We start from the raw sequence: 24,199 nt of genomic DNA on the forward strand, positions 1-24,199 counted from the left end.
AGAACACCAGGAGCTGTTTGTCAACAGGCATGTAATTCTCTGCTGCAGAGGGCATGGCCTTCTTGGAATCCTAGAGGATTGCCTGAGATTCTCCCATTGCATCTTCTCCCAGCAATGACATCTCTAATGCCATGGGAGCTGCCAAGTGCTGGGTTGCTTGTGCCACAGCCTGGGCATGTGGAATAGCTGTTTCCTGCTCTGGGATCCACAGAAAACTGGTGGGGGGAGCACCGCTCACAGGTACAGTCTATGCTGCCTGTGGAATCCAAGGAGGCCTACTACGCACTGCACCTGCTTCCTTGTGGCAGGATGGAGTGTTTATTCTTTACTTTAAATGGGACACTCAGCATGTCCTTGGCCATTGAACTGCCTAACATTTTACGCTGCAGCAGGCATGGAAATTTTTGCACCCTTTATCTTGTCATGATACCGCCTGTGGCCCAGGAGCTGCAATGGGGCCACTATTCAGCCAGGCCTGTGGTCAGGGTCGTCTACTGTCAGCTTCCAGCCTCTGTCTGGTTTTGCAGGGAAGGGACTGGGGAATTAAATGGAGATAGGCTGGGGCCACTATGCTCTCAACCTTGCCATCTTTACGAGTGGCACTGATTTTCACCATCTCCACTGGGAAACGATACTGTCTTTATTTACTGCATGGCCGGGGTCAGGGGGTCATTGGACATTTTTGAGTCTTCCACTTGAAGTTCCTTAGAGGGGAAGCGAAATGGCCAACTGTGCCTGGTCCCCTTGTACATTGGGGCTGGGAATATGTCTTTGAGGCAGGCCTGTGGACCCGGGGTCCAGGTGAGCCAGTCCTCGGCCAGGACGCCACGTGTTGCCTGATCTCCACCCCCTATTCTAACACAGATGACGCTTCAGTCCCTGGGGGCAAAACATCTCCCCTGGCTGTGCCCGCTGGAAGTTGTCACATCCTTGCTATTCCTCTTTCCTCAGGGTGTGACCGCCTGGGCAAATGGCTGCAGAGCCCTATGGGATGTGTTGGAATCATTGTTAGGAACATCTGCTGGGTTACGGGAGGCCTCTTTCAGGGACCCCACCCTCTTCTTCTGTCCATGGGCTCAGGCCCAGAAATGAGGAGAGAAGCTATGATGCTTGCTTGGAGGACCTGCACCCAGCCACCCTGGATTTCTTCTGATAGCACAAACTGTGTGGCACCTCCTTGGCTCCCCATTTATTTTCTATTTAAATACTCTTTTTTTTTATTTTTTATTTTTGAGATGGAGTTTCACTCTTGTTGCCCAGGCTGGAGTGCAGTGGTGCAATCTCAGCTCACTGCAAGCTCCACCTCCCAGGTTCAAGCGATTCTCCTGCCTCAGCCTCCCGAGTAGCTGGGATTACAGGTGCCTGCCACCATGCCCGGCTAATATTTGTATTTTTAGTAGGAATGGGGTTTCCCCATGTTGGCCAGGCTGGTCTCAGACTCCTGACCTCGGGTGATCCTCCTGTCTCTGCCTCCCAAAGTGCTGGGATTTAAGGCACGAGCCACCACACCCAGCCTTAAATACTACATTTCTTTGAAAATGTACATGTTTCTCTAAAACCACTCTCTGTAGTTCAGGCCCTGAGCTACCCCTCCAAATGGGCCGCTAGTAACAAAAATGCCTGAGTGCTGCCGTTTGGCCTCTGTTGCTCCTGGTTGCATCGTTGCTATCAGCACGTCTAGCTCCATGATGGGCTTCTTTCTGCCAGGGCAGACCTACTGAGAACGGTCACCAAGGAGCTTCTCGGAGATTCCTACGTCCGCTCCCCAATACATTCCCTATGGGCATTTATAGTTTTTCAGGGAACTTGTTCCTACCATCTAAGTGTTGTTAAGTTTGTTGGCATAAACCTTTTCATAATATTCCCTCTTTATCCCCTTAATTCCCTAGGATCTGTAGCGATAATCTTTCTTTTATTCCTGATCCTGGGAATTTATTTTTTGATCAGTGCAGGGAGGGGTTTATCAACATGGTTTATCTTTGCCAGACTCTTCCTTGCCCAACTTCAGATCCTGAATTTCCCTTTGATCCGGCCCCCAGGGATCCATGTCCACATCTCTTCCAGCCTCTGTTGGCCCTGCTGACTCAGCTCTCGGCTGTGCTGCTGGGTCATGCGCTTCTTCCCTTCCGAGGCCCAGAACCTTCACGGCCAGGATATGCTGAGCCCAGATCCTAGCTACTGGTCCAGGGCCTAGGAGAAAAAGAGGGAGGGTTCCTAGGGGATGCTGTGCAATTGGAGGGAGATGAGATTCTCTATATTAGTCTGTTCTCACGCTGCTAATAAAGACTGGGTAACTTATAAAGGAAAGAGGTTTACCATTTGACCCAGCCATCCCATTACTGGGTATATACCCAAAGGACTATAAATCATGCTGCTATAAAGACACATGCACACGTATGTTTATTGCAGCATTATTCACAATAGCAAAGACTTGGAACCAACCCAAATGTCCAACTATGATAGACTGGATTAAGAAAATGTGGCACATATACACCATGGAATACTATGCAGCTATAAAAAAATGATGAGTTCATGTCATTTGTAGGGACATGGATGAAATTGGAAATCATCATTCTCAGTAAACTATCGCAAGAACAAAAAACCAAACACCGCATATTCTCACTCATCGGTGGGAATTGAACAATGAGAACACATGGACACAGGAAGGGGAAAATCACACTCTAGGGACTGTTGTGGGGTGGGGGGAGGGGGAGGGATAGCATTGGGAAATATACCTAATGCTAGATGAAGAGTTAGTGGGTGCAGCACACCAGCATGGCACATGTATACATATGTAACTAACCTGCACATTGCGCACATGTACCCTAAAACCTAAAGTATAATAATAATAAATTAAATAAATAAATAAAAGGAAAGAGGTTTAATGGACTCACAGTTCCACATGACTGGTGAGGCCTCACAATCATGGTGGAAAGCTAAGGAGGAGCAAAAGCACATCTTACATGGAGGCAGGCAAGAGGGTATGTGTAGGGGAACTGGCAAGAGGGTGCGTGTAGAGGAACTGCCCTTTATAAAACCATCAGATCTTATGAAACTTATTCGCTATCACAAGAACAGCATGGGAAAGACCCACCCTGTGATTAAATTACCTCCCACCAGGTCCCACCTGTGACATGTGGGAATTATGGGAGCTACAATTCAAGATGAGATTTGTGTGGGGACACAGCCAAACCCTATCACTCTGTGTGCTTCCCAGGAGGCCTTGCAGCACTCACACTGCACCTCCAGGCTTTCGTTGGCTGCCTCTGATACCTCTGTGACTCCCAGCAGAAGTCATCCAATTCCATGCCCCTTACCATTACTCCTGCCCCAGCACCTCTCACACGCCTGAGATGTGGCACGTATGGTTCTCTTCCATGGTGCATCGCCCCAGTTCATGCTGGTGCAGTTTTAGCAATGCCCCCCTGCATGTCAGGGCCATCAGCACCTCATCCACCACCAATGGTACATTCTCACTTCCAGCTGGCCAGCAGGAGATCCAATTCCAAAATCCCAGTTTAGAGTCTGTGACCTACGACTGCCCCGCCCATGAATTGTTCAGTCAGATTCCCCAGGAAACAGACTCTGAGATGGAGATGGGTGTGCAGGGGTGTGGGAGAGCTCTTGGGAATAGCACCTATAAAAAGGTAAGAGAAGCAGAACTGGGCCGAGAGAGAAGTTGACCCGCTACAGAGTTATTCCAAATCCGGGTGGGATGGGGCCTTGAATCCCTGTAGCAGTAGGTCAGTGAATGTGGGTGCCCCTGGGGAGAGGCCCTAACCCTGGCAAGTCATCTCCTTCATTGGGGGACAATTCCTGGAGAAGGGGAGCTCTAGGACTCCACAGGCTGGAGATGAGTATCTTGCTTGGAGGATCTGGGTGGGACAGGCAGCATCCCCTCCACGGTGACCCAGCGATCTCCTCCAAAGGCTGGAGCTCACATGCAGAGACTGCTAGATGTGTTTACTCATTTCTTTTCCGTACTTATTCTTCTTGGAATAAACATATCTCACGTAAAAACTAGTTCTCTCACTGACTACTCATGTGATCTTTTTAAATTGCCCCTTCAATTAAATGTGGATAATAATAGAATGTAAACCATAGTGTTTTTTGAGGGAGACAGAGATGATGTGTATGAAACCTTCTGCACTGTGCCAGTACCTCATAGGAAGAGTTCAACATAAGCTGCTATTATACACATTTAAAAGTGATGTATGGTCACTGCGTGCTCCTACACCCTGTTTAGAAGTGCAGTTAAATCTTAGAGTCTTGTCACTCAGAAATCCTGTTGGCCTCTTTCTGCTCTTTTTTCCCTAACCCTGATATCTTCACTGGAGTTTTCCTCTGAAATGACCGCAGCTGGGCCTCTGCAATGGGGCTACATGTTGAAAAGGATTTGGGGAGCAAAGATGAGCAGGGAGAGACAGGCAGAGCCAGGTCCCATCTGATTACCAGGTTCAGCGTTACTAGTGCAGAGCCATGGCCGGGTCTCAGGCACCTCCCTGTTGGTCTCCAGGGCTGCCCCTCCTGCCAGCTGTGTAAGGCATCTATTTCCTGCCATGCCCCGGGGAGCCACAGAGTGCCACTGCGGGTGTCAGAGCTAGGGCGGGAGTGAGGACGCCAGGCAGCCACGGGTCCAGAGTCCGTTTTTTCCCTTAAGTATAATGGTTCTGAGGACACGGTGTAGATCATTCAAAAAAGTCATTTTACACACTTACGAGAGGCTGTTTGCAACTGCTGACAATGCCCTTTGGGGCAAGTTGAATTCCTCCCCCTTCTCACTGTAGGAAGAGAACTGTAGCCTCATCAGAGTATATTCCACAGAACCAATTTATTTTTATTGGTTTTGTCACTAGGATATTAGCAAGAAGACTCCACTAGGAATTTCCTAATGGATGGTAAATCGCTGTTTGGGGGGTTAGAGAGGTAATTGGGGCAGTTAGGTGTGAGCTGTATTCAGAAACCGACAGGGGAGACAAGGAAACAGGGCTAATGATGCCCACCTCCAATGCCCGGAAAACCCAACTGGAAAGAACCCCTGTTGTTTGAAGCAAAACAATATGTTTCTCTCTGTCAGTTATCCATAAAATAAGATACACCCAGATCTAACAACCCTTATTTGCAGTAGGCTGACAGCTCTGCCTGTCAAAATTGTTTGGATGTCCAAATTAACTTGAAGTTAATCCATCCCTCAAAGGCCTATAAGAATCAGATCACAACATGTCTACATAATAAGTTCTTTGTGCCAGGAACAAACAATTAATAGGAATTAAATTGTTTTAAAGCAACAATGTTAGGTAAGTAAAGGAAAAAAGGCTTCCTACTGAGAGATATTTGCTGAACAAAATTAAATATTATAAAACCATATTATTAAACTCTGTCAAAAAGGTATTAATCTTGTTACTTTGGCACAGTACTTTACGACTGTGGATCACTGTAAACTTAACCTTTTGTGTTATCTTGCAGCCAACATGAACAGAGGATTGGAAAGAGTGAAAGAGTAAATACAGCAGGAGTAGATGTTTGCAGCGTGGTGAGTTTGACCAAAACCAAAGCCGAAGCTGTCTATTGGACGGGTAAAGCGTCTGCTACAAGGCATTTTGGAAACCACAGTAAGTCAAGCATGCACCCTCACACACTCACTCACACGAATGCATGCCCATTCCACTGCTTCTTTGCTGTTTGGTTTTTTCATCTGAAACCTATTCAAAGTGTGTGACAAGAGAATAGCCCCTTTCCAGGCTGGAATGTGCGCCGTGTCTCCTTACATCTGATGGTCTATACTCCTTGGTGCTGGGGTGGGTCCACCTTCTACAAGGATCTTCTTTGCAAAAATCTCTCAGCACAGTCAAATGTCATCACAGCTCATGATTTTTTGTTCGTTTGTTTGTTTGTTTTAAATAAGTAATAGCCAACGTTTTCCACTGACTTACTATGTGCCAGTCACACCACTAAGTGCTGTTCATACTCACAGCAAGCCTACGAGATATACACTGTCACTAGATCCATTTTATAGAGGAGGAAACTGAGTCCAGTGTTGGTCTGAGGTTTTGGTCATGCTGCAAAGGCCACACTTGCCATCACGACATGGTGTGGCCTCGGCCAGTGTGGGGAACCGCGGCCTGCATCAGCAAACGCTCAGAGGACAAGGAAGCTTTCCTCCCGCTTGTTTCACACCAAGGCCCTTCATTTTCAGGTTCTCTCCCCACCTCTCTTCATTTCCTCTTTCTTTCTCCTGCTCCTTTCTTCCTATTTTCATTTTTTTCTTAGCTTCTCTTTCTTTCTCTTCTAAATGGTTCTGTAGGCAACATGACCACCCCGAACTAAAAATAAAATCCACCTACACTTTCCAATGATGGCCCCAAATCTAAGCATCTACCCATTTTCCCAGCCAGGGAAGGCGGTGTGATTTACAAGAAACTACGGAAACACTGGGATCACTGTATTGTAAAATAAAACGGGTTCTTCATATGATTCGTGCTCTGTTAAAACGGATGGCATATTTGCTTCTCGCGGCTGCTGTAACGAATTACGTTTCGTGGCTTAAGACCACACAAGTCTCTTATCCTACAGTTCTGGAGGCCGGAGGTCTAATATGGGCTGCAGGACTGGTTCCTGGGGGTTCCAGGGCAGAAGTCTCCTTGCCCCTCCCAGCTTCTCAAGGCCACCTGCCTTCTCTGGCTTACGGCCTCCTCCTGGTATCACTGAGCTCTGCTTCCAGCTGTGTGTGGTGATCTCTGAGCAGCGCTCCCTGTGCTACAGTCATTAACAACATTGGGCACGTCCTGTGCGAATGGATTTGAAACAAGTCAACTCAGCTCTCAGAAGTTATGCCTGGACATCGGCACTGCACACCCACTCCTTAGAAGGTGCTAACCTTGATAGGAGTCGAAACATAAAGCATCTCCCCCCTCGGACTCAGGACATAGCTTAGGATACAGGACACCCTTATAAAGAAGAAATAATAATAATAACAACACAAGTTTGCAAATGCCAAGTGCCGTCAGGGTTGTATGAGTTAAGTTACTTACAAGCTGTCTCCTGTAGGAACTTGACTTTGACCCAAGCCTACTGTGGTCCCAGGAATGACCTGTCTCACCAACAACTGCTGGAGGTTGAATTTCCAATCTCTAAGTAGGAAGGTAGCAGAGAGTTGTGGGGGACACCATGCCACCCATGATGACATCTGTCTCGGCCCTAGTAGGAAAGAATTGTGTGATGAGGAAGTCCCTTAAGCTCCAGTGCCTGTGTTTCCCCATCTGTAGAATAAACATATCAGTGAGAACCACTCTATCTTCATCCCTAGGATGCTCTCAGTTTAGGGAAAACTATAAAAAGTAGAAGCAGCTGTGATGGCTTGGGCCCTGAGCCCTCTCTCCAGGTGTTCCTCCAGTAATCCTGCCGCAGGAGCTCTGCACAAGCCACAGGGTCACATGTGGGGCCATCTCCACCTTCATCCCTGGGCCCAGGTGCAGTCTCTCTGTGCCGAAGCCTCCGGATTTGCAGCCCCTGGAACAGTGCCTACATCACAGTAAGGGCTCCAACGCTGTGTTGACCGAACGACGGAACAGAATAAAGTGACAGTGGAGGACACTAGGGGGGTGCCTCAGGCGTATGCCCTGAGAAAAGTCAGAACGGGAGGGACTCTTTCCCAGCACAAGTCACTGCCTTTATTCTGCTTTGAGTCTGCATCTTCTTCCTTGGCATGCCTGTGATTCACGCGTTCTCAGCCTCCCCGAAAGTGCCCATCAGGGCTCCCCTCTGCTTAATGAGATCCACATATGCTTTGTTAGATTATTTCTGTCAATGACTCAAGCTAGACTTACCATAAGGTGACTCATTAAACACAGGTGCCAATGCGATCTCCCGGGACCACAAGGAGCCAAGGGGAGCTGCCCCCAGGTGTCCTCAGTTCACCTGCTCCACATGGGTGGGCCTTGCCCGGGTCAGCCCAAGTCCTGCGCCAGTTCAGGGGAGCAGGTATTCTTGGCTTATTCTTAAAGGGAGCAGGCTTTAGATTTCCTAATACAGAATTTAAGTCTGGATTTTAATGAGCATACGTCCTTTCCTGGAGAAAACAGGACCCTACCAGAGACAAATAAATAAATGATTGCACTATGGCATTGTATGATCAGTGATAAGGAATTTACACATCACTCATAGCTCGAGGAAACCATAGGAGAGATAAGGATGTTTATTTGCAGCCGTCAAGAGAAGAAGATGGTGCAAAGAGGAACTCTGAACAAAAGGTAAGGGGTTAATTTTAAATTAAGAAAATGTGAGTCTAGAAGACTAGGGAGAAAAGAGAGAAAGAAGCTGAAGAGAAGGAAGGAAGGGAAGAGGAGGGAGAGTGAGACAGAGGGGAAGGCAGACAGGCCTAGTGGGGAGAACACCCGACAGAGGCAGTGCCTCCACATACAGCCTCACTGAGAGTACCTCGACGATACCCCTGCCCTGGGGTGAAGTGCTGTGTCCCCAGCCATGGGAGTCCCTGCTCCTTGAGTCCTCACAGTCACCTCTGGGAATTGTCTCAGGTGAAGAACAAAACTGCCTCACTCAAGGCCACAGTTCCAGGAGCTGCCTACATCCTAGATCAGTCCATTTGGGGTCTTCGTACTACCCAGCCCTTGCTCCACAGCTCTGGACACCTCGGAAGGGCCCTCCAGCCTTTAGTTTCCCTGGGGGCCCATGAGGCCGCTCACCTTCTCCCTCTGCCCCACCTGCAGGTGTGGACCATCTCCTAGCCACCAGGCTCCCTTCCGGAGCTGGTTCCTGGGGAGCCTGCCCTGTGACATCTCCCTGAAGCATCCCATTCAGATCCCTGTGTTTGAGCTGGGTTTCTCAAAGGGTGGTCTCCAAACTCACTGAGAGCCCCACAACGGTGAAGAGTTCTGTGCCACCCAGACCTATGGAGTCAGTTTCTTTGATGATGTGTCCTGTGTATCTATACTTTTAACAAGCTCTTCCGGTAATTTGTTGCAAGCTAAATTCAAGAGCCACTGTTTCAGAAAGTGCAGAGCCAAAAAGACCAGACGAAGAAATGTAACAGAACTTTAATTTCTATCTATGGCACCTATAGAAGATACTAGGTCCTTTATAAAATGTTGGCTCCTAATAACATCAGGTGAGTGCTCCTCCCATTTCACGAAAGAGGTCCCTAAATCTTCGCCTTGAGCCCTCATTTGGTGTGTGGACAAATTCAACACATTTCATCCTCAAGGCGCATCTGTGTCTCACTCCTGCTTCGCTGCAGTGAGCTATCAGGCAGATGTCGCACTCCTCGTCCTTCCTGCTACCTCTTGGGGGATAGCAGGGAATTGATGTCATTTGAGATTCTGTCCTAATCTATTTTGGCAGCATGAGGATGGCGTACTGAATCCTATAAAGAATGCCAAGTGACTTATCAAACTGAGTGCTGTCATATGGCCAATAAATTGTCCCCAGCCACAGCAATGTGATTCCACCTGGGTCTCCACATCTGAGCTGTAGTTCAGGTGACTCCTGGCTGTGGGTGACACATCCCCGACCCTTTCCTTTTCTGCAGCTGATCCACATGAATCTGTAGTTGCTGCCCTAGGCTCTTTTCCAGGGGCCAGGGCTGCTGTTCCTGTACTTTACTCTCCTTTGTTGGGGAAAGAGGATCACAGAGAACTGCAAGTGCATCCTTGGATTTCTTCTTCTCTGAAGCTGTGTATTAGAGCTTGCTTGTAGGTGAGTGAGTCCCCCCCATTTCGATGACTATTGTCCTTTGTACCTGAGTATTGACAGCAGGTTCCATCGCCTTGCCCAGGAGTGCCACTGTCCAGGTCACTGCAGTGTCAAGGGAGCAGCACCCACCCTGAGGACCATCTCTCTGGCCTGGGGGAAACCCTTGCTTTGCCTCAGATCACTGCAGCCCACAAACACTTCATTTTGATCCCACTTCAGGACTTGTGCTGAATGGCCTCATGTACTCCGTGGCCTCATGTATTAATCTTCCTAAGGAGAAAGCATCAAAATGTTTCCTTAAAGACAAGGTAGAGTGCAGCCACCCCTCTCCACATAGCTTGTTGGAGAAGAGCAGGGCAGTGGGGAGCGTGGCCATTTGGCTCAGGGGGCAGCACAGGGTAGGTGTCCTGCAGTTTCCCGGCTAGCTGAGCAAGGGGAGCGGGGGCTCGGGTCTGACTCTTGATGGCCAAGTGGCTCTGTTTTGGTGCCAGCAACTGGCCCCATGGTGACATTTATTTGTGCAGGCCTATTTTGATATGCTGGTGAGCTGGGGAGTCAGAAATCAAGAATAGTGGGTTTTCCATTAGCCAACCCCAAATTGTTACAAGGAGAATCAAAAACAAGACAGCAAGTCTCTGGGGACTAAGATTGACTCAGAAAGCTTTTGTCTTGTGGGAAGTTAGTCAAGAGTATTACATAGAAGGACTAGTAAAGCACAAAAGATCCACATGTGGTTCATTTACTAATTCTTCACAAGAAAAATAATGTGGGCCAGTGAATTGTACCACATAGCTTAGATCCAAATACTGTGTGTATTTGAAATATCCAGATAATTTAGGAAGAAGGTTCAGAATTATTTGGCTTTAATTAACTGTAACTAGAGGATGTTAAGTAACCCTAAGAATTTCCCAAGAATATATGGGAACACTACGTCTATTTGTCCTTGAGTGCTACCTGGTTCTAAAACAAACAGTATTCTAAATCCTTTCCTATTGGTTTGTCTCTAGAAAATATTTGTTATGCATTTAAGGCCAAAGAGCAAAAACAAACATGGACATATTAATTCACAGAGGGAATGTAGGACTTCTGACAGGCAAAAGATGAAAGGCTGCACTTTTTTCCCTCACCTTTTATCCTGAAGTTAACACCTTCAGGAAGCTGGCTTAAAGAGATGCTGAGATTTAAGAAATAAGCTGGAGGCCTGTTATTACACAACTTGTTTTTACACGGATGTTGCCTAGATCAGACCACGCCCTTTGGAGCATCCCAACGACCCCCTCTGCTAGAGTCCGGAGGGGCCGGCTTCATTTGACCTGAGCTCTGAACTCCACCCTGACTCTATCTCTGAGAGTCGCAGTGCTGTGCTGGTGACAGCTCTCTCGACGGGAGAAAGCCCCCTGGTTTGTAGCACATTGCTGATTCCTGTGGTGTAAACGTTCTAGAGTGTATGTCCCCACTGGGTGTCAGGAGCCAGTCCAAGGTGGCTCTGCACACCACACCACTGCCTGCTGCAGGATGATGAGAGAGCTTGTCACTCAGGTCGTCAACAAACATTTGTTAATAATTCGTCCCATACCTCTACTCAGCAGACCCAGCCTCACCTCTGGTGAGACCAAAGGGAGTTTCTGGAATTCCCCAAGGAGCCTCACCTGGTCTCTGACTGTACTTTGGGCTCCAGATAGTGCAGGCCCACGGAGCACACATGAGATGCCAGACTCCAGGCTCCCAGTGTGTCTCAAACGACAGGGATGCCTGCTTTTCAGAAGCTCAGATCCATCAAGGCTTAAATCTTGTTGGAATCTTCAGCGGCAGATTCCAGTAAGAACTTTTAGGGTCTTATCAACCAGAAAGTGGAAAGAGGGAGAGGGAAGCATTACCATCATGGGAGTAAAAACTCACTGGGTCAAAATGCTGATGAATTTATGGAATGTCGGCTCCGCTCCAGGAAAGAGATGGCCACAAGGTTCTCCATCATCTCATTGACTCCAAAACAAAATCCGCCGGCTGGCAGATTACTGCAATGAGCGTTTTGTGACAGGTAGCTTCTAATTGTCTAAGATGTCGCTTAAAAGAGTCAAAGTACAAACAAGTAAAACAGCATATGTGGCTACCATAGATGTCTGAGCCACATCTGCCAGGCCCACATCTGCGAGGAGGTGTCTGAGGGAGTTCCCACACCTGCAGAGGCTGCAGGCTCCAGCCCAGTCCTCTCCTTACTGACCCTCAGCACGCTCCCGCGAATGAGATGGTGCTATGTGCAAGGGAAAAATGTATGGCCATTAGTTAGTCATCAGCAACTTATCTCCAAACAGCAAGCCAGGTTCCAGCCTGAGGAAGGGGTTTCTAGAGGACGGAAGCCCAGGATCTGGCTTTTGATGGGAAGAGTCACTTTGGCAGGGCTAACAAAAAAAGAAAAGACAAACATCAAATATGAGAAGAAAGAAGAGGCAGATGTCATCTTAAATTGAAAAAACAGGAATTCTTGTTTGTCCTCCATGGGCACAGTGCTTTGTACATAAGAAAAGTTAGGGGGATGTATTCTGATCGTGTTCTACAGAAATCTGAGGCAGTGCCCCAACCCCCATAGGCTCTTCTGCACCTGGCACAGCCCTGACCAACCCCAACCACAGTTGGGTGCTTATGACACAAGATTATCCCCCTTGACAGACCCCTCCCATCTAGAATGTTCTGCCATCTTCTGAGTTTCGGTGTCATTGGATCTCTGAGGTCTGCGGAACCCAGGACCTTCTAAGATGAAAGTGGTGCTGTGGCTGGCGTAGTCCTGTTGGTCCCGCCTGCGGGGTGGGTTGCCTTTAAAGAAGAGTCAGGTGTCCCCGAGGCCCAGATTTCCTCCTCTGAGTCTGCTTTCCCCACCCCCAGCCCCATAGAATTTACTTAATTAATGTTTTTCCTGGGAGTGTCTCACCGTTCCCATATATTTACTGAACTATTTGCCGCTGCAAAGGAAAATGATTGTTTTTATTTATTTGAACTTCTGAATATCTCCCATTGTCTGTTTTACTATTCAAAATTCCAGCACTTTAATAGTCTTAGGAGAGGTGAGTTGGAAATCTTTGTATATTCATAATTCTATGAAATAATTGTTTACCAGGATCATTTCAGTCTGTAATCGTGTCTTTGTTTTCCCCTGTGAAACATACCATGCTCAAATGCCTTTGTTCAATTCTCAGGAAGGGAAGAGCACGACACCAGTTCTCCCCGAAAGATCAAAGGGAGATTCCGACGCAGGTCTCCAGGCCGCTCAGTAAAGCGTCGCCTAACTTGCCCTCCGTTGATCCCCAGGATGTAAAGCTCTACTTGGCGTCTTGGACAACGACATTGGCTGTGGGAAGCTTCCCTTCTGCTGTCTGGTGCTTAGAGGCCAGGCACATAGAGACGTCTCTCTGAGCTCTTGACCTTCGTGGGTTTGGAATAACAGGCAGGAAGATGCCCCGAAGGGAGCATTTGGAGAGAGAGAAGCAGGACCCCGGGAGGTATCAATGTCCTCACCATGGCACCATCATGTCTTCACTCCATGGAGAAGAGATGAAAACGGGAGCCTCTTTGCTGCAAAACCGATGAGGCCAAGCTCCCAAAGCGAGAAGCAAAACATAGGCAAGGAGAGGCATCTCTCACCCCAGTAGGATGCCCGCCCTGTTGCAGGGTCTGGGTTTGCTCACGATATGTCTGCTCGGGGTGGATGACAGCTGGAGACTGGTGAGAAATCCTCCCTGCCTCAGTCAAGGCCCGGGCCCATCAAGCCATCTTGTCCATGGACACACAAGGCAATTTCCAGAGGCCTACATAGCCCAACTGCTCTCACTCCGAGGAAGGGGGAGGCCGGGAAGGCTGGGCTGCTCAAGAGAGACCTGTTGCCCAAGGAGGGAGGGGCTTCAGGAGCAGACCCAGGTCTTTTCTGTGGAAATCCTTATACCTTATGTAAAGATCCATTGAGTCAAAGGTTCTTGAATCCACTGCTGACCTGCAGTCACACAGTCAAATTCATCTCAGCCCTTACTGCATCCTATAAGCTTTCCTGACTCAAACCCACATTCACCCCCTATCCATCTCAAAACAATGGGATTTTGTGAATGGAACCCATGGTAATTTTTTCAAACAGTCCATCTATAGAGATCTGTGTACCTGAAGAAGCAGTAGAACTACAGGGTGCCTGATAGGGCAAGATAACTCCAAAGTTAGTTAAGAGTGAAATCAGGGCTACCAAAGTTTAAGTCAGCCCAAGACAGACTGACCATGCCCAACCTGTATATGATGACCTTGTACATCTGAGCACAGGACCGCTCACCATCACCCCTCCATCTCAGTGCCTGAGCCCTCCATCACCTGAGCACCGTGCTTCTAACCATTATTGCACCCCCAGACCCCAGTCTGCCTTCAGTCTGGCATTAAACAAAGAACACTACATCTTTACCCAATGGCCAACCACACAGATCCACCCTGGCACATGCACACCTGAAAGGGAAGGCCCCTGAGTCAATGCTGAATAAGCTCTTATTTCCCTAATACGACTTGACCTCAGAAGTCCTTTCCACCAATGCAGCTTAATGTTTCTGTAAATAGTTCCCAGTCCATGTGGAATTCAACCCTGAGTGGTTCTCCTGTTAGAATGTGTCATGTATGTTCACTGCCTAGCCTGTCAGTTCTCATTACCCTCTCTGCGCGCCATTCGTCTCTCCCTGCATTTCTAAGCAGAATCTGCGTCGTGTCAGGAAGATCCCCTAATAGCCTCTGCCTTGGTTCCCAAGCCCTTTGTTTTCTTTTCTTTTCTTTTCTTTTTTTTTTTTTTTTGAGATGGAGTTTTGCTCTTGTTGCCCAGGCTGGAGTGCAATGGCGCGATCTCAGCTCACCGCAACCTCCACTTCCCAGGTTCAAGTGATTCTCCTGCCTCAGCCTCCTGAGTAGCTGGGATTACAGGCATGTGCCACCACGCCTGGCTAATTTTGTATTTTTAGTAGAGACAGGGTTTCCCCATGTTGATCAGGCTGGTCTCGAACTCCCGACCTCAGGTGATCCGCACCCCACGGCCTCCCAAAATGCTGTAATTATAGGCGTGAGCCACCGCAACTGGCCTTCCCAGCCCTTTCTCCTATGGGGATCCCTGACTTCATATTTTCCTACTCTGTCAATTCCAGCAGACCTAGAACGTGTTTCAAATTGCTTCAAAGTTTCAGAATACTGCACAAATTAAAACTAATAAAAAGCCACAGAAATCCTAGAAGGAATAAGGAGGCAGTGGAAAAGTGGTTTCCTGGGCTCTGAGAAAGGGCTCAAATTACTTATGGGAATCAAAGCAAGGAGGGAACCAGTTTGGTTCAGGTTCTAGCTCAGAGGACAATGAAGCTCCACTTAAACAGATTTCCAAAGGTCGTTAATGACAGCTTCTTTCTACCACGTGGAACCTGAAAACGGCAGATGCCTTCTGGCCTGGTCCTCTGTGGTACTGGGCCCACTCATTTCTGTCCGAGCAGAGAGAAGAGTTATCTGGGAGAACATTGTCTGGCGGATCAGACCATTCCAGCTATTCAGTCCCAATAATTCAGTTCCAAATTTACTTTTTTCCTTAACAGAAGAGTCTTCATTACTCCAATGCTCCATTTTAATGTGCCTTATATAGAGTATTGATTTCTTTTTTTTTACTCTGCATCTTATTTATTTATTTTGAGACAGAGGCTGGCTCTGTGGCCCAGGCTGGAGTACAGTGGTGTGATCTCAGCTCACTTTAACCTCCGCCTCCTGGGTTCAAGCAATTCTCCTGCCTCAGCCTCCTGAGTAATTGGTATTACAGGTGCCTGCCACCAGGCCCAGCTAATTTGTTTGTATATTTAGTAGAGACAGGGTTTCGTCTCTGCGGCCAGGCTGGTTTCGAACTCCTCACCTCAAGTGATCTGCCCAACTCGGCCTCCCAAAGTGCTAAGATTACAGGCGTGAGCCACTGCGCCCAGCCTGCATTTACTTCCTAAGTGCAAGGCAATTGTCTGAATGCAGGCGTGTGCTGAGAGTGTAAAGATGGTCATCGTCATGGCCATAGACATCTGTGATTTCTGTGATGACCGGCAGGACAACATGCAGGAGCAGGGCTCTTTTGTGAGAAGTCCCCTACACTGTTTGAGGAAGGATGAAACGTACTTTCCCCACTCACCTCTTCAGACATACACCTCACTCACTGCCCCTGCATTGTCTAATCACAATGCAGCGTGGATCTCGGTTTAACATCATAACAACAGCAAAAACAGCAACACAGACAGAGCTGAGAAGGCCCAGCCGGAGTCAGACAGAGGCAAAACAGTGGCAGCCTGTGTCATCCAGCTTCACCCCTGCCTCTAAATTCTTCTCCTGCCAGATCAATGGTATTTGAAATTTCTTTAACTAGAAACAGGTACTTTTGTTTTGTTTTTTTTTTGTTTTCCATAATTGAAGAAGGCTTTAAAGAGGAAACGCTCTGAGTGAGATGGAACATATTGGTAACCATTTTCTTCTCCAAGTGGTGAGAAGTTGGCATCAAATTCCTCCTTTCCTGAAGGTTACCATTAAAGGGAAGAGAAGGTCACTAAACAGAGGGGCTGCCACCCCAGTGAAAGACTCCCCAGTGTTCTGGTTTTACTCCCCTCTGGCCTTGTTTTGGTCACAAGTCACGTTGGTGGAAGAGGCGATGGTTGTCTCATGGCTAAGTACTGAAAAAACTTCCAGGATTGTGCCCCCGGCCCTGGAATTATGAGCTCTCTTTTCCAGACGGCTTGGTGTTCAACAGAGAGATTATCTTCCAGGGTATGCGACTCTTTCTCCCCACTGAATTGGGACCTCAGTCTGCCACTGGACGATGCATGTGGTGCAAGGTTAACCAGGGTGATTTCATTCCTGACCAAACAAAGCGACATACAATTTCTGAATCAAAATCGATGGGAAGTATATGGTGAAATATGGCGACTCTTGCAGGTCTCTCCTTAGAGTATCGTGTTCAATGATCACAGCAGTGGAAAAGCACCGCAGCCCTCTTGAGGAAGAATGGCCAAGACCCAGCCCCTGTAGGAATAAATGCTGCAGCCCCCGCCAAGCAAAATGGCCCAGTCCACAGAAGGAGGAAAGAGACAGAGCCAAGGACAAGGACGAATGCACTTGATACTGGCTGTAGCCTAAGCCAGCTGTCATCACTAGGCTTCCTGATTTTGCTTTACCTTCCTTGCTATTTCATATAATTTAAAAAGTACTTCTTTTCTTCTTTCTGCTTACCATTTTAAAATATATTGTGTATTGGGCTGGGTGCAGTGGCTCACACCTGTAATCCCAGCACTTTGGGAGGCCAAGGCAGGGAGATCATTTGAGGTCAGGAGTTCAAGACCAGCCTGACCAATATGGTGAAACCCCGTCTCTACTGAAAATACAAAAATTAGCTGGGCGTGGTGGTACACGCCTGTAATCCCAGCTACTCAGGAGGCTGAGGCAAGAGAATTGCTTGAATCTGGGAGACGGAGGCTGCAGTGAAAAAAGATGGTGCCACTGCACTCTAGTTTGGGCGACAGAGCAAGACTCTCTCTCAAAAAAACCCATATATATACATAATTTTATATAAATATATATACATCGTGTGTGTGTGTATGTACATATATATATATACATATATATATATACATATATATATAATGCATTGATGTTGGCAAAACGTGCCACGTATTCCATAGGCAGGATCCTGCTAGGATCACAATGGGATGCACATCAGCCGAGATTGTCCACCTGGAGAGCTGTGACTCCACGGCACCAACTGTGGGTGAGAGGGTTGTATATAACCTTGGGTTTTCCTCCCGTGGGTGAGAAAGTGAGCACATTTGCAGTTGTAGCAGCAGAACTCCATTACGTTGCAGGTGGAGGTGGGGGTGACGTGGACATCAACACGAAGAAGAGAGTGTGGTATGTGCTAGGTGGCCAAGCCGTGGACCATACCATGGCTGTGTCTTTAGTCTTCCTAGCAACCCCTCCCGACCCTATTCAGGTAGCAAGTCCTATCTCTTGGCCACAGGGCAGGCATGTGAAACTCACTGGGTTGATCATAGCATCTTACCTCCCCAATCAGGTGGCAGGCCCACTGGGTGAGCACCAGAGGAAATGAAGAAGTAGAATTCTCTCATGGGACTTTTACATTGAGTGCAAATAAACAGAAGACAGTCAGTGCCAACACATCTGATGGTGGCACCTAATGGGAAGTCCACAGGATCCCCCTGCAGAGATTCCTAGAGCTGCCCTAATCCCTCCCTTTCCCAAGCATTGGTTTTTCTGATTTTCTCAATTTTTTAATAAGTTAGAATTCATTCCTGTGGCTTGCAGAACAGAGCCTAAACTAACACGGGGTACCACCCTCTGGAAGAGAAGCAATGGCCTTAAGATTCTTCAGAAAGAGAGAGATTTCCTGAGGAATGGATCTTTAACCCCGATCCAGGTTGGAGAATATGGGCACTTCATGGTGACCTTAACTCTTGATCGTGGCAGGAAGCACCAGTAAGCTATGTCACTCAGGAAGACCTGACCGGATTCCGGTGGAGAAGCATTTTAATCCAGCCACATGCTGAGGCTTGTGAAGCTTTTCCTTTTGGTTGACCATAAAAAGAGCCCCAGTGGGATCAACATCTTCCCAGGTCCCAAAAATATAAACAGGGGACTCCCAGATTTCAAATCCACCCTTTCAGACACGGGTGTTTTCACGTTTCTGCATCGGTGGCAAAGGGAAGGGGCCCAGAACTGGAAGTTACCAGACAGGATTATCTCCAGCTTGGCCGGTTGTTTGGTGAGAATTGCTCTTGGGAAACTTCTCTTCCTTATCTTTGGAGAAAGGCCAAGGTCGGAGGCGAAAACAAAGTCTGATGCAGATTGCTATCTCCATTTTCTTGGAATCAACCCTCTCATTTTCCAAGGCTGGAAAAGAGGAAGAGAACATCGCTGGAGGAGAGACAGAAAAGGGAAGGCGAGCTCAGCCCCCTCGCCAGCCTGGCTGTGCCGAGTTCCCGGAGCATCACAGGACTCGGCTAGTGCTTGTGGGTTTCTGATCCTCTTGCCCATATTTTGGGGAAATTTTCTATACTTTTAGCCAGACTCCAGGCCTGGTTTGGCATCACCCAGGATCCCAGATTGGGAGTCCCAATCTGTCCCTCCTCTTGCGCCTCAGGTCATTGCTCTTCCCCAGCCGCAGGCTGTGCAGTAAATGAGCGTCTTAGATCCAACCTGTCTAGGACTCTGACACCCATCAGCTCTTTTCAGGTTCCTTTTATGCTCTCCCTATTTGTGCTTCCAGGAGCTAAATTCTTGACCACGGCCACTTCTTACCTAGACCCTTCCTACCCTATTGAGCGCTCTGTTCTAAATGATCCTACAGTTCCCAGGGTCCCAGATCCACCCCAGACCTGACATCAGTATCTGAAGGAGACTTTTTCCTGCAGAAAAGCTTTTAAAGAGTGGAGACACTGTAAATATTGTGGAATAAATGAAAGATCGAATGAATGAATTGTAGACCACGTTGGATACATTAAAAATTTGTGTTTTTTTATTTTAATGTTTTAAAAATTCATCCCTATCACATGTCAGACTACACATGCAGTATGAGGTAGCTGAAAAAAATACAGTTTCTCAGATAAAAGTTCTGGTTTAGCTAACGATAGAGTGAGGGTTGGAGAACAATGCCGGAGAGAGAGTAGGTGCTTGGTAAATACTTATCGTATTTGCAAGTGAAAAAAGCCTCAGACACAGGCAGAAAAGATGATAGGGGAGGTTCATGTAGACCTGGTGGATCTGTGATATTTGGGGGCATCCATGGGCTCAGGAAGGGAGTTTATTTCCCACAGCAATGAGAAGTGGGGGCTGAGGGAAAATGGCCTGCCTCACAGCCATGGTGACAAGCTTCCATCTGATGGTGATGGATATTGATTTTTTCCTCCTCTTCTTGGACGGTAATGTCCTAAGTCACTTCCTTTGTGCAATTGCCCAAACTCCTACCCCAGCTCCCACAGTGAGGGACCTGAAGGTTAGGGCTCCAAGGGGTGGGGCATCCGCATTAGGAGCGGCAGCGAGAATCCAGCCGAGGCGAGCAGATGGCGCTGAGACAGAACCCCCATCCTGGGCAGCTTTCTCCATAATGGAATCCACATTAAAAATGATATTATCTTCACTTTTAAAGGCCCTAATGGATGATATTTATGTCTGTGAAATATGTCCCTGACTGAGCCCTACACAGTAGAGGAAGAACAAGCCGTTGGGAGAAGGCTGCTTCCGAGTGAAGGAAACAGTGATGGATAAATTTCTTTTCCAAGCAGCCAATCAGTAAAATAGGTTTTAATACATGACAAAAAGTATAGTTTGTCCGTTTTCCCCACAGAGATGGCAAGTAGTCGAGCTTTAATGTGACTTGACAGCCTTGTGATCCTTTCTGCCATCCTTGTTCTTAGCAAAGTGCTCTAAAAACGCACCTATAATTTATTTATGGGACCTGTCAGTTAACTCATGAATAACCAGAATGTTCCAGAGGGCATTGAGACTCAACACTTCTTCCTTTCTCTGGGAAACACTGCCGTCTGGATCCCAGGGAAGTTAAGTGACGACTTACTGTACGTACCCTTTGTGCCGGAGAGAGAGATGAGAGAAGACATGGCCAAATTACCCGCACTCACTAGAGCAGCACTCACTAGAGCATCTCAGGAATTAGGGTTAAGTTGAATAAATTAGGGAAATTTATTTAAAGTCCCCGAAGCTCCAGATTCTTTTCATTGATGACCAAATATTTACAAAGAAGAAAAATTTTCAACTGGAGACTGAATTTATAGCATTCGGCATCAGAAAATCTCTAATATCCAAAAGACAAGCCAAAAAAAAAATCACACTCTCAGAAATTTGAATGTTGGACTCCACAGTGGAATTCTTGGTAACATGGGCCTGAACCAAGCACAACACAATAACTTCACTGAATGTAGTATTTTGCCCAATATGATCAAGAAATCTTAACAGAACCACAAACTATTTTTATTTTCAAGTATCAAAAGAAAATGTCATATACAGCTTTATTTTGTCATAGGTCTCTCTATATTCACCAAAGAAAGAAGATAAGGAGCTGTTCTTCAATGGTTCTGGCCATTGCCAATAACCAAACCAGATCATTACAGGTGGATGAAAGTTATTGTCAACCTGCAGCGCCCAGAGTCCCCAGACAGCTCCCCCGGCCACCCCATTGGTTGGGAGCAGATCAGGGCTCAAGGTTTTCGGTGTGGGCTGGACACCTGCGTGCTGTTTTCACAGTTAGGGATCTAACATTGCACATTTGCTCAAACTTCAGGCCTGTTGCTTTACACACGATATGCATATGCACAACAGTGGATATCCTGAGTAATCCTTCAATGTTTAGAATGTTTGCGTCGTAATCCCCAGCTAAGACAATGGTGATCACAGACGCAATACATAAAGGCAGTGAAGCTAAGGTGTACATCGTATGCACCCTTTATTCATAGATGCCAAACATTTTATTGATTCTCTGCCAAAAAGAACATTCAATATTCCAGGAAAAAATTCCCTAACAGGTGATGTAGAAGATATGGCATTTAATTGAACAACAAAAAATAAGGTACAGAAAAATTCAGACTTTTACTACTTTTACTGTGAATCTTTGAATTTTAGTATGAATCTGTACCACTCCAAAACAGCTCATTGGTTCACTCTAGATGTACACACTAGCCCTAAGTGTATTGAAAATTATAGTTAAAAATCATTAATAGAGCAGCATTTGCTAATCTTCACACAATGATTGATTTCAGCCTTGGTGGAATTAGGCTTCTGCCACTGTATGAATAGTAGGCAGTTTTAGGAAGCCCAGCCCTGCCTGGCCAAGGTACCCTGAAGGTACTCATGACAATGGTGATGACAGCCAGGGGCTGTGGGGTTACCTGTGCCACCTGCTTCAATCCTTACAACAACCCAGGTGAGGCACTGTCAGGACCCTCATTTACAAATGAGGAAATGGATGCTGAGAGAGGCCACTGACTTGTCCAAGCCCAGCCCTCAGTTTGTAAGTGATGGACAAAGGATGTGACCCCAGGAAGTTTGCTTCTGAACCTGCTCTCTTCTTATTATGAACCTGCTCTCCTCTTTTTATGAACCTGCTCTCCTAACAGCTAGATTGTGGTCTCTGATGCCCAATTAGCAATGGCTGTAACTGATGGTTGAGAGAGAAAATTCACACACAAATGGTATAAAGATTTTCATGGGGCTAGGGCAGGGGCCCATTATAAAGAAAAGATGGCACACTGGAGACAGAATTTTTAGCAAGTATTATCATGAGACTGCACAAGTGAGACAACTGAGTTACAAGCCTCCATCTGAAGTGATCAGTCAGCGTACACGCTGAAAATGCTTCAACGACACCTGCAAAGCCTGAGCATATTGCAAAGCCTGCAGTGACTCTTGTAGACTGCAGTAACCTAATTCATGATGCTTACGCCCATCTTCAAAAACTCTTCTCTAGCTCCTGACTTTCTATAGCAAGAAGTCTCCCCAGTCAGACTTCAGGGCCTCTCCACAGCCAGGTCACCTGATTTTCCAACTTGGTTTCTTTTTCCACAAGTGTTTTGGCAAATCTGTCTGCTAGACACTTTCAATCTCCATCACAACATTCTCGCTACTCTCTCCCGTTCATTCTGCCAGTCTGCATTCTGTTTTTCTATCAATGCCTGCCTTAAGAATTAATGAAATGTGCAAAACATGATGGAACATTTACAGCCCTTTATGGGGTGGATTCTGCCAGAGGATAATCTGCCAAAACCATGAGAAAAGACCTAGGATTCGAACCCTGGTCGACACAGGCCCAGAGCCAGTGTTTATCTACTGCCACACAAGTCCCAGAGCCTACGTCTCCCATGAGGGGTTCTGAGACCTCCTGGCTTTGGTTTGCTTCTTTCTCTAAATTCACAGCCTTGAGGAAAAGCCAAATTGTGCATCTCTCTTCTCAATGTTTCTATGTCTCTGGGTTAGGAGCTCCATGACAGGAATTGTCAGGTGTCCCCCACAGAGCTCCTGGGAGACACCTGCTGATTCAGAAGGTAGGCACAGGCCATGCATATGAGGTCTTGCCCAAGCACAGACTTCAGTTTACAAATTCACTCCTCCTTCCTTCCTTCCTTCATTTTTTTTTTTGATGGAGTCTCACTCTGTCGACCAGGCTGGAGTGCAGTGGCGCGATCTCGGCTCATCACAACCTCCACCTCCCAGGCTTAAGTGATTCTCCTGCCTCAGCCTCCCGAGTAGCTGGGATTACAGGCAAGCACCACCATGCCTGGCTAATGGGTTTCTCCAGGTCAGCCAGGCTGACCTTGAACTCCTGACCTCAAATGATCCACCTACCTCAGCCTCCCAAAGTGCTGGGATTACAGGTGTGAGCCACCTCGCCGGGCCACAAGTTAACTTTTTCATAGTGAAAAAATAATTTGCAGCTTCCAAAGATTTACTCTGAAGGCAAGTATCGCAATTTCCAGTTTTCTGCCTAACATACCGAGGCTGGGCTGCCTCTGAAGCCCGGCTTTGTGGTGTCGAGGCCTTGGATAACAGGCAGAACTCTAGAGGGACTGGCCCGAGGCCCGAGTGCAATGATGCTGGGACTCACGTGCATTTCTGTGGGTGAGAGGGGAGGTCCTGGGCCTGGGTTGGAGGGATGTACCCCCTTTCTCTCTGCTGCAGGGCTTGGATTATGCCACAGGGCCGGAAGTTGAGTCTACAAGGAATCGGTAGAGACCTTGAGCGAGGACCTCGTTCTGGCTGCTGGGTGCCGCTCGTGGGCCTGCTGGAGGGGTCTGAAATGGCCTGTGAAATCTAGATGCCTGATCTGCAGCTTAGATCACCAGCACAGACACTCTCCTCCTTGCAGAGCAACCAGAAAGTACTGTGTCTGGGAAGTAAAAGAGGTTTTCTGATTAAAATTCAAGTGAAACTACTCTTGAGAATGACTTATTTAGCCCTGTTGGGAGCTGGGGGTGGGGGGAGGCAGAATTAGGAAAAGGATCAGGAAATAGAAAACCTGAAATCTGTGCCTAATTGGAACTAATGTGTTGTGTGATCTTAGACAAGTCATTTAGTCTTTCTGTCTCATGTCCTTATCTGCAAATGATTATAATAAATAGCCACTCTGTTCCTTTCATAGAGACGTGAGGATGTCCAATGATCTAATAGCTGTGTAAGTGCCTTAAAAAATAAAGATCTGTGGAAACGTGCGGTGGGATTGGCATGGTCCTTGCCATCACTGGTGTTTGTTCACCCATTTCCTTCATGAGCATGTCTTCAGTATTGACCAGAGGTCCAGAATTCAGAGTCTTTGCTGACACAAATTCAGCCAGCATATTCATTTTAGATACTGTGTATGGGAAGGATATGCATGCTCCTTCAGATACTACGTATGCTTCAGGGATGGCTCCCCTGTTTGGGCAATGCCACCTTAAACTTGAGATTTAGGGCTGGG

At 47.2% G+C, this 24,199-nt stretch overlaps 1 protein-coding gene across 10 annotated transcripts; it reads left to right on the top strand.

Moving 5' to 3' along the window:
• On the top strand, positions 1–23,675 carry LOC129060534 (uncharacterized). Of its 10 annotated transcripts, none has more exons than XM_054560063.1 (5): positions 3–240; positions 5,467–5,612; positions 17,406–17,491; positions 17,586–17,631; positions 23,425–23,675. In XM_054560063.1, exons 1-5 carry the CDS (start codon positions 176–178, stop codon positions 23,454–23,456), a joined length of 375 nt encoding a protein of 124 aa, XP_054416038.1. In that variant the 5' UTR covers positions 3–175; the 3' UTR covers positions 23,457–23,675. The 10 variants fall into 10 exon arrangements, 3 of the variants coding, with proteins under 3 accessions (XP_054416039.1, XP_054416038.1, XP_054416037.1); XR_008527350.1 differs by lacking the exons at positions 3–240; positions 23,425–23,675 and adding exons at positions 3,565–3,647; positions 18,046–19,242; XR_008527352.2 differs by lacking the exons at positions 17,406–17,491; positions 17,586–17,631; positions 23,425–23,675 and adding exons at positions 9,590–9,711; positions 12,900–14,233 and having other exon boundaries at positions 1–240.
• Positions 23,676–24,199: the final 524 nt, after the last annotated feature.

This window comes from Pongo abelii, chromosome 6 (assembly GCF_028885655.2).
Source record: "Pongo abelii isolate AG06213 chromosome 6, NHGRI_mPonAbe1-v2.0_pri, whole genome shotgun sequence".
In the NCBI taxonomy this organism is placed as follows: Eukaryota; Metazoa; Chordata; class Mammalia; order Primates; family Hominidae; genus Pongo; species Pongo abelii.

Excerpts from the sequence above, each read along its gene's own strand:
- LOC129060534 (XM_054560062.1), top strand. The coding sequence starts at position 176 with ATGTGGAATAGCTGTTTCCTGCTCTGGGATCCACAGAAAACTGGTGGG. Across the intron at positions 241-5,466 it reads GGGGGGAGCACCGCTCACAG|CCAACATGAACAGAGGATTG; the intron begins GTACAGTCTATG and ends GTTATCTTGCAG. Across the intron at positions 5,613-17,405 it reads AAGGCATTTTGGAAACCACA|GCAGGATCCTGCTAGGATCA; the intron begins GTAAGTCAAGCA and ends CGTATTCCATAG.